This window comes from Habropoda laboriosa, unplaced genomic scaffold (genome assembly GCF_001263275.1).
Source record: "Habropoda laboriosa isolate 0110345459 unplaced genomic scaffold, ASM126327v1 scaffold210, whole genome shotgun sequence".
In the NCBI taxonomy this organism is placed as follows: Eukaryota; Metazoa; Arthropoda; class Insecta; order Hymenoptera; family Apidae; genus Habropoda; species Habropoda laboriosa.
Genome location: NW_017100373.1, coordinates 814,254 through 824,646, shown reverse-complemented (window position 1 = coordinate 824,646; position 10,393 = coordinate 814,254). Strand labels below are relative to the sequence as shown.

Genomic DNA, 10,393 nt, shown 5'->3' with positions numbered 1-10,393 from the left:
GAAGAGCAAGCTTACCATTCAACAGGTATCAAAAGACTTCTCGATATTTTCGTCCGAATTTCACCACTATGGAGTAGTTACACTGCTGAAGGAGGATTTGTTAAAATTCTAGACAGGATGGAGTATATTTTCGTGTTAATATACAGGGTGTCTGTTTTATCTCAATACACCTAAATATTTTTTAAGGAAGTGATGTTAGGAAAAAAATGTTTTAACAAAAGTTGTTTGGTACGAGGGGGAAAATTATGTGGTATAAATATTTTTTTTGTACTCGGTATGGTGGGGGAGATTTCAAAGTCAGTTTAATTTTTTTAAATGGAGTGCTATATTTTGTTATGTTAAGACGAATCCAACGAGGTGCGAACAAAGTCATTTCCTTTGATAAAACAGACACACGCGACAGTGAGGAATGTGAGGTGGTCCGGTTCCCGGATTTTCGCAATTATACGACCGTCTATGAAAGAATATGACTTTATTCGCACCTCGTTGGACTCGTCTTAACGTACACTATCATATTATGTATAAAAAGATATAGCATTCCATTTAAAAAAATTAAACTAATTTTAAAATCTTCCCCACCATACCCGGTACAAAAAAAATATTTATGCCACATAATTTTCCCCCTTGTTTCAAACAACTTTTGTTAAAACATTTTTTTCCTAACATCACTTCCTTAAAAAATATTTAGGTGTATTGAGATGAAACAGACACCCTGTATACCTCGATTAATCGAACAAAGCCTCTGGATGAAACATATAAATTCTCGGGGATAAAGAAACCGCGCGCATTATCTTTACAATTTATCCTGCTACTGAAATAAATGACGCTACAAGCCTGTCTTTTTTCCCCCCGATGCGCGTTGGTTAGAAGAAAGGAGAAGGAAGGAGAGGCGTTTAAAATTCAATTTGCACGATCCCTTCTTTGTCCCTCTAATTTTTCCTCAACCTTTATTTTTCTCATTTTCCACTTCTCTCCTCTATGATTCTCTGCCATTAACAATAGACGATAGACGATAAAAGAAGCGAAACGAAATTTATTCGTGTTCGTTGAGGCTTCCCAATCTCTACGCGATTAAATTGCACAGAGTTTCGTTCGGAAGGGGAATTCTTTTGAGGTTTTCGGAGTTGCCAGGACCCAGCCGGATTACCAAAAGGATCGTGGTCCAAACATCCAGATTCCACCTCGCTTCCATCTCTGTAGGGCTTCTTGCGCGAAACAAATAGGCATTTCCTAAAATAAATCGCTCTATCGATTCCACCACCAGAGCACCTCCATTCTCCTCCCTCCCTTTTTTTTTTTTATTCAGGTGGACCAGTTCCTCGAGAGACTGTCCTTTCTGACCAAAGAAGACGAGCAGATTCAACACTTTCATTCGATCATCTCCAGGTAAAAAGGAAAACTTACTGATTCTCCGTTTGAGAAAAAGAAAGCAAACGAATTGCTCGGTTTTCAGGTGTACCTTGGATGATCTAAAAATGATCATCAGGCTGATCAAGCATGATCTGAGGATAAATGCCGGCCCGAAGCATATGTGAGTCGATTGCGTACAAATAGTTGGTCTAAGTCAGACGATTAGGTGCCAACTAAAGATTATTGTTTGCCTGCTCGATATGCTTTTGTAGCCTGGCCGCGGTGCACGAGAACGCCTACGAGGCTTTCCAAACCTCCAGGGATTTGAATAGCGTCATCGACCGATGTCTGAAGGGCTCTTCGAAAATTGGAATATCTCCCTCCATATCTGTAGGACATTCTTCCGATGACAAGATTGCTCTTACTCTGATGACGCCTGTTTTACCCATGCTAGTAAGCTCTATTAGTCCTGTGTACAAAATTCAATAAAGTTATCCAATACATATTAAGCACACAAGTGTCTCGAACTAAACAGGCAGAGGCATGCAAATCCGTCGAGATGGCAATGAAAAAATGCCCGAATGGGATGTTATCCGAGGTTAAGTACGATGGAGAACGGGTTCAGGTGCACAAAAGAGGAAGCGAATTTCAATACTTCAGCAGGTCTTTAAAGCCAGTGCTTCCTCATAAAGTAATTATCGTGTCCCATTCATTTACTAATGTTTCCTTTTACTTTTAAGCGTATATACTTTCTGATGTTGTTGACAGGTGAATCTCTTCAAGGATTATATTCCAAAAGCCTTTCCAGATGGCGATGATCTGATACTAGACTCAGAGGTCCTCATGATAGATACAAAGACTGGACAGCCATTACCCTTTGGCAGTCTAGGCGTTCATAAGGTTTGAACTTTTAATGGGAAATATTTTTCCAAAAATCTGTTTTCTGTTTTCCTTTCCAGAAAGCTGAGTTTAAGGATGCCAACGTCTGTCTATTCGTGTTCGATTGTATTTATTACAACGGGGAAGTTTTATTGCATCAGTAAGTCGTCGAAATCTAATCGTTTATGCTTTACTTAAAGCACTTAGTAGTAATAAACTTTCCTTCTGTACAGACCCATGATAAAGCGGAGAGAGATTCTAACCGAGAGGATGATTCAGATACCAAATAGGATAATGCTCTCAGAGATCCAGGAAGTCTATGTAAATAATCGCAAGATATTTTATACAGTATGTCCGATTTGCCTCAGAACACAGAAGTATCTCGAAAACCATGAATGATACAAAAAAATATTTTAGACGAAAGTTGTAGAGTATAGAGGGCGACATATTGTTCTGGTATGTTTTTGACCTTGCAATAACCTTGAAAAGCCCTGTAAAGGTCATGTTTAAGCTTTTAAATGGAAACGTATACTTTTGATTATGTATTCTTGTAGCTGACATCGAGTCGTTTTCAAAACACTGTATAATTGTGGCTTTTGCGTAAATTATTATCGAGATATCAGCTTTCAAGTTGTACGTGCCGCCGGCATTAGGGTTACCAGATGTACACCGCGGGGACAGATAAAGATGTTTTTCATAATGCTGCTATTGGTATGGCATTGTCGGAACATACAGTCGCAGTTTTCCAATGTTTCCAAAACATTGTCCGATCATGCAACCTCTTCGCGGTGTACATCGGGTCACGCTAATCCCGACGATATGTGAAACTTGGAAGCTAATATATCGGTAATAAGTTACGCAAAAACCACAAGCATGCAGTGTTTTGAAAAGGACTTGATGTCAGCTATAAGAATACATAATCAAAAATGTACGTGTCCATTCAAAGACTTGAACATTTCCTTTACAAGGATTTTCAAGGTCATTACAAGGTCAAAGGAATACCAGACAATATGTCGCCCTCTATACTCTACAATTTTCGTTTAAAATATTTTTTGTATCATTCGTAGTTTTCGAGATACTTCTGTGTTCTTAAATAAACCGGACATACTGTATATTTCTTACAATTAAAAGCGTGTAAGTACATTATTGTGTACTGTAGCGCATATTAATTTCAGGATCCTAAGGATCTGGTACAAATGATCGGTAAAGTCTTTAAAATGGGTCTTGAAGGTTTGGTCCTGAAGGATGTCGAGGTAAATATTCCGTATTGTTTTTATCGTAAGTATCCTAATATCATAGACGAGATATAAAGTAGACCACTCATCTAATGTATTTTTTTTTGTCACACGACTACGGGGTCCTATAACCCCCTTACCACTATCCTACTGTATCGATTGGGACTGGTATTATATCACTGCGTCATTAGTGGTAAGAATTGAATTCAAGAATACTTGGCATTTGTTATTTTAAATAATAAAAGAGACAAAACTTCGAATCTTAGGATGAATCAGAATGGATTCAGTTATACGCATTTGCGTTTTATGATCCAAGGGTGTATTGGCAACACAGTAACAATGTACATACGACCAGTATCGATCGTTTTGTGTGATGAAGTTCTTAAAATGACTGGACTTAAGTGTAGAGTGCGCTTCAAAATCAGTTTTTTTGGACGAAGTCGGTATTTCAGATCGTGTGAGAAAAAGTCCCATAAGATGATTGGTCTATTTACCTTACATTACAAACAAGATACAGGATACGAGGTACAGAATAGACCTGGCAGCTAATGTATTTCTGTGGCCAACGTTTTGAAATACTGATCGTGTAAAAAATCAGTTTTTGTTATGCCCACTACGATATAAAGCGATGAGTTTAGGAATTACATGCAAGCGACAGATATAAAAAATCCTTTTTTATCAAATTTTGACAGTAGTAGAACACGCGCATGTGATGAATCATCTACTAAGAAACAATTACGTTACTTATTTGTAATTTTATAGTTACGTTTAATTCCAATTCTAACCACTACTAATGTTGTAACCTTATTCTATACCAATCGGTAACGTTGGTAGCGACACGAAAGTGTAAGGGTCTTCTCGGCCCCAAAATACGGGACAAAATGTCTCATAAGATGCAAGGTCTATCCTGTACGTCGTCTGTGATATTAGTATTTTGGGGCAAAGAAGAACCTTACTATTTTCGTGTCGCTACCAACGTTATCGATTCAGCATAGAATTAGATGATAACATTAGTAGTGGTTGTAAGTAGAATTAAACGTAACTATGAAATTACAAATAAGAAAGTAACGTAATTGTTTATTGGTAGATGAATCATCACATGCGTGTGTTCTACTGCTGTCAGAAGATGGTGAACAATTCTCTACGCACGCAATCCAATATATGTTTATATTTATATGCAAATTTGATAAAATGAATTGTTTACATCTGTAGTTTTACCATCTTTAATGTGTATGTATGTAATTCCTAAACTCACTGTTTTATATCGTAGTGGGCATAACAAAAACTGATTTTTTACACGTTCGGTATTTCAGAACGTTGGACACAGAAATACATTGGGTGCAAGGTCTATACTGTACGTCGTCTGTGCTAATACATATATCCTTTTGATTTGAACTCGAACAGCAGTCGCTAATGTTCATAAATGGACGATTGCTTGCAGAGCAAATACGAGCCAGGCAAGAGACACTGGCTGAAGGTAAAAAGGGACTACATATTTGGTGGCAAGATGGCTGATAGTGCAGATCTCGTCGTGCTTGGCGCATGGTATGGTACAGGGAATAAAGGTACGTATCACAAACGACGTACAAGATAGACTTTGCATCTTATGGGACCTTTTGTTCGGGGTTTTAGGGCCGAGAATAGCCTCATCATTTTCCTGTCGTTACCAACGTTACCGATTCAGCATAGAATAGAAATGGAACATTAGTAGTGGTTAGAATTGGAATTAACTATGAAATTACAAATAAAAAAGTAACGCAATTGTTTCTTAGTAGATGATTCATCACATGCGCATGTTCTACTGTTGTCAAATTTGATAAAAGAGGACTTTTTACATCTGTCGATTTCACCATCTTCGATGGTTGGATTGTATGTAATTCCTAAACTCGCCGCTTTATATCGTAGAGGGCATAACAAAAGCTTTGATTTTTTACACGATCTGTATTTCAGAACGTTGGACACAAAGATACATTAAGTGCAAGGTCTATTCTGTACGTCGTTTGTGCAATTACATTACTTTCTTATTTGTAATTTCATAGTTACGTTTAATTCCAATTCCTACCAGTACTTATATTGCAATCCTATTCTGTACTGAATCGGTAACGTTGGTATCGACACGGAAATGGTAAGGGTCTTCTCGACCGCAAAGCCCCGGACAAGAAGTCCCAGGAGATGCACGGTATCTACACGGTGCGTTCAAAAAGTTCTCAGACTGGTACAATATAAAATCGAGTTTTGTAGATTAAAGGAATTTTATTATTTAATGTTCTATATACATCCCTCCTCTTGCCACACACTCAACAGAACGTTCACAGAGTCGTTGGTAGGCCTTGGGAAACACCTCGTGAGTTATCGCATTTAATTCTACTGTCACGGCGTATTGAATTGTCCTCACATCTTCGTAACAAGTCCCTTTCATTGGCAATTTAATCTTGAGGAATAAAAAGAAGTCGGCAGGTGCCAAATCTGGCGAATATGGCGGATGAGTGATAATGGTCACACTTTTTTCAGCCACAAAATTTGGATGACGATGATCGACGAATGCGCAGGTGCATTGTCGTGAAGGTGGAACCATTTACTAGATCGGTAATGCTCGGGACGGACACATCGAATTCGTTTCAAAAGTCGATCCATGACGTCTCAACTCGTCAGCTATCAGTCTTATTGTTAGACATAGGTCATTCGCCAGTAGGAAACGAACAGACTCCACATTCGCCTCGGTGCAGGATGTCGAGGGACGTCCTTCTCTCTTGTCGTCTTCAAGGGACTGACGACCTTCCTTGAAACGTCTAAACCACAGAAAAACTGCTGCACGACTTAGACAATCATGCCCGTATGCTTTTTGCATCAATTTATATGTTTCACTTTTGAAAACGAACTTAATAGGGGCCTGTTGCTCCATACTTAGAAACGTGACAATGCATAAAAACCAAACAATATTTTACTACGCATTACTAACGAACAAATGAATATCGTAAACCACAAATATTATAGGGAACTCAGAGAAGTTTGTTTTATTTAGTTCCATTGTAATTTTATAGATGATGTGACTAATACGTCTTCACAAAAATCAGTCTGCGAACTTTTTGTACGCACCGTGTATTCCGGCTATTCCGTCCGTCGTCTGTGGTGTTATCTGTCTCTCTACCATTTAACAAGTTGTGATTTTTTCTTTTTAATTATTTCATACAATTTGTTTACGCTTAATTTTTGCTTTTATGAATCCTATTTGTTCAGGCGGCATGATGTCCATCTTCCTGATGGGTTGTTACGACGAAGATCACGGCAACTGGGTAACAGTAACGAAAGTAAATAGTCGTGTAATTTTCAAGAATAGATTGAGCGTGAAATATTAGTAATTAGATTATTATACAGATCGGATTGATTGTACAGGTACACATAGGTCACGACGACGTTACTCTGGCGATGCTTCAGGATGAACTTGACATGGTGAAGATAGGCAAAGACCCATCAAAAGTGCCCTCCTGGTTACGAGTTAACAAACCGATGATTCCAGATTTTGTAGCGAGGGATCCAAAGGTATGTACAGTGGAACCTCGATAATTCGAAAACCTCTATAGGACGAAAATTTTCTTTATTCCCTTCCGCTCCGATGTAAAAACCTCTACAACTCGAAATAAAACCTGCGTTAACTCGAATTATTTGTCACATGTTTAATATGTATTTTACCTCTACAACTCGAATTCAGAAGAACTCCATCCTCTACAAGACGAAGTTAATTTCTACATACCAGTTAATCGATTCAATAGGATCAACGGTTCAACGATCGTCAATTGTTTATTTCTTTATAGAGATAAACAGTGCATACGTTTTCATCACGAAAGCAGTGTGCTGTGAAAGATTGAAGGAATAAGTTAAAGCATAGTTCTATCGTTTCTCATTCTTTTTTCCGGATTATATGTAACAGAATGAATTCTGAACGCAAGCGGAGAACATTAACATTGGCTGATAAATTAACATAATTGAAACAGTAAAAACTAGATCATACCCAAATAGGCAACCAACGAGGAAAAATAGAGGAGGGCATTATTGGCGTAGTGCGCAAAGTCTCGGCTTGCCAGCTGGAGGTCGCAGGTGTTCGATTCCCATTGGATTCCTCAATTTTTTCCTCGGTTCCTACACTAATGACATCTCTTACTCGAAAACTCGATAAGTTGAAACCTCTATAACTCGAAGATTTTTCCCTTCCCTTGAGGTCTCGAGTTATCAAGGTATTTCCACTGTATTTCTAGTCGCAGGTGAAAGGAGACGTAACGGCGGTCTTTTTATGTTTGGAAATTTCAGAAACAGCCAGTGTGGGAAATAACGGGAGCAGAATTCACGAATCACGGCATTCATACGGCTGACGGTATCAGCATTAGATTTCCAAGGGTAACTCGTATTCGTCACGATAAAGATGTAATGTTTGCAAACACCTTGAACGAATTGCGACATCTATTCGAGCAGAGCTTCAAATCAATAGATCTTAGTCTTCTTTTACCTTCGAACTCTACCGAGCAGGTGAAAGAAGTGGGTGATAAAAAAGTAGTTAAATCTCCGAGGTGTCAGTTGAAGAGGTCCAGCGATTTAAAAGTATCCAAGACTCTTTCATCGAACAAGTCTCGTTCAAGAAAAATAGAAAGTATCGCGGATTATGTGGAATCAAATTCTGATAAAACAATTAAGAAGGAAATATGTAATGCGGAGAGAAAGGATGTTCTAGATAAGGAGGACGAAGAGCGTGCAGAGTTTTACGCTTTCGTGAATAAACATGTGCGTTTTTATATCCATGTTTCTCAATCCGAAATTTCTCCATCTCATTCTGATTTGCTCCATGCGTTGGTTTATAGTATATAGAGTACTCTGCGGCTGGAACTCCGTTGAACTGGATCGAAGATCGAAAACCAGCAGAAGGTCTTCCGTCAAGCGCGAAGTCGTTGTCTGGGCTAACAGACGAGGAATTGGTATAATTTATTGAAAAACGTTACCAAAAACGTTTCTTCGAACATTCAGGTATAACCAAACCGGAAAAAACTCATTTTCAGAAGTCTAAAAGCATTTTAAAGGGTGCCCTAGTAATTCTAGCAGCGAGTTTCAAGAAGAGGAAGCGAAAGCATGTTGGTCAGTTACTCAAGACGTATCCTTTTATCATGAAGGAGCCTTGCGGCACTAAGGTTCCACGTTAGAAGGTAAACTTCTCGCGAAATTGGAACTGTAGTCTATTGGCCGTGTTCAATCAGCTCGGTCCAGTACGACTTAAGGGACGTTTCTTAATTACTACGGGGCGGATATGTAATTTGGGGTGAAATGGGTTGCGTTCCATGGAAGGTAAACCTCTGTACGTAACACCCCGGGGAGGTGGAGGAAAATGGAGCACGAGCTTTTCTTTCGTGTTTAAGCGCGGTCCATACTCCCTCGAGGCGGATTTAAAGACGACGACGATGACGACGACTATGACTCGTTAAGCAAGCAAGTGGCCACGCGACCAGGTCGATTATCATCTAGAGTCACGCGCGAAAACGGGTCACCAATTGTCATACTCCTCGTTAGACGCTATTCTCAAAGTATACGCTGACTTTTCTTAATAAAATCGACCACTAGCCTGGGAGGCAAGGCGTTGAAGAACCAAGAGAGATCTCTGGCCATGTACGTAGTTCACCCTTCCAAGGAGCTCCCTTCCTCCGAACTTCACGTACGTATACTGACCTTTCGTTATACGTTACGCTGTAGGCAATTCGTCCAAACTAGTTGGAATAATTTGCGTGTTATTTCAAGAAATATTTCTGCGCGGTGGAGTAATGTGCGTTTTTGATTGTACCGCTAATGGACTCGTTTATAAGTCGATCGAACGAGCGGGGACGCGGTAACGGAATTAAAGTTGGTTAACACCGGCACCATTACCGCGTGCCAGCCTCGGCTGCATTAAGCGGCTTCCGGCTTCTGGAAGTTGTCAGCTCCGTTAATCGTAGGCGCCAATTACTCGATAATCTTCCATCGCCTATCAAATACGATTCCCTTCAGATCCGCTTGCAAACACGGACGTTACTCCTCGCATTCTTACCTTCTCTCAAGCTCGATCTTTACGGTTTTGCAGCTCTTCGATGACATACCGAAGACTGCGAGGCACGTGAGCCTTTCTTGGCTAGAGGCTTCCGCTTCTAATTCTGAAATTCAGCAGGTGGAGGTACACGCGGTGGAATTAACAGGGGATTACTGTTCCTGTCCGTGTCCTCATCGATGACATTTCGGTCAGATTTTACGCACCATGAGTAATAACTGATGATCTTTAGCTTGCATGTCGGATGATTATTCTGTTTTCTATGTGTATTGCTCTTGAGTATCTGTTTCATAGTCGTCCGTTATACATGTTTCCAACTGTGATGCCCTAGAAGCGATTTTAATTACGAACGAAGGAAACTTCCGTCATTCCATTGCGTAATCGTCGGGCGAATGAACGTTAAAGTAATGTTCCAGGACTAGTGTTCTTATTCCTACTAAAAATATCACAGTGAACGAATCGTTCGCGTCGACTTACCTTTCGTATCTTTCTATACACAGATATTATTTCTCCTTTGTATTGACAGGTGATCTCGTGGATACCGTAATTTAATCGATTCGAACGCATTCCGTTCATCAAGCACCAGACATTTCAAACACTCGAAGGAAATTGTACATTTTGATGAAATTGTAATCATGATTTCTACATGTAGTATATTCGGAATAAAAGGATTATTAACAGCGAACGTGGCTCGTTTTATTACTCTCTGTTTAACCAGCTAAGCGATTGCGTACCACAGAAACAAATTCTTTATTGAATGCTCTTCACTGACTACAGCCACCACGTGTTCGAGTACGTAAATTCCGATGTACAGGGAAGAATGTTTTACACCATTGTCGAATAACCGTTAAATGAATTTATTACCAAGAAC

At 39.4% G+C, this 10,393-nt stretch overlaps 1 protein-coding gene across 1 annotated transcript in view; it reads left to right on the top strand.

Moving 5' to 3' along the window:
• The window catches only part of LOC108574872 (DNA ligase 3), a 30,645-nt gene extending 20,923 nt beyond the window's left edge, over window positions 1-9,722 (top strand). The window contains 17 exon segments of the mRNA XM_017937520.1: window positions 1-25; window positions 1,307-1,386; window positions 1,454-1,531; window positions 1,623-1,803; window positions 1,886-2,041; window positions 2,119-2,250; window positions 2,310-2,389; window positions 2,463-2,550; window positions 3,405-3,482; window positions 4,906-5,029; window positions 6,702-6,772; window positions 6,858-7,004; window positions 7,770-8,237; window positions 8,315-8,428; window positions 8,510-8,601; window positions 9,066-9,156; window positions 9,559-9,722. The exon segment at window positions 1-25 is cut by the window's left edge and continues 24 nt beyond it. Coding sequence (XP_017793009.1) covers window positions 1-25; window positions 1,307-1,386; window positions 1,454-1,531; window positions 1,623-1,803; window positions 1,886-2,041; window positions 2,119-2,250; window positions 2,310-2,389; window positions 2,463-2,550; window positions 3,405-3,482; window positions 4,906-5,029; window positions 6,702-6,772; window positions 6,858-7,004; window positions 7,770-8,237; window positions 8,315-8,428; window positions 8,510-8,601; window positions 9,066-9,156; window positions 9,559-9,705 — 2,152 coding nt within the window. The 3' untranslated portion in view covers window positions 9,706-9,722.
• Window positions 9,723-10,393: the final 671 nt, after the last annotated feature.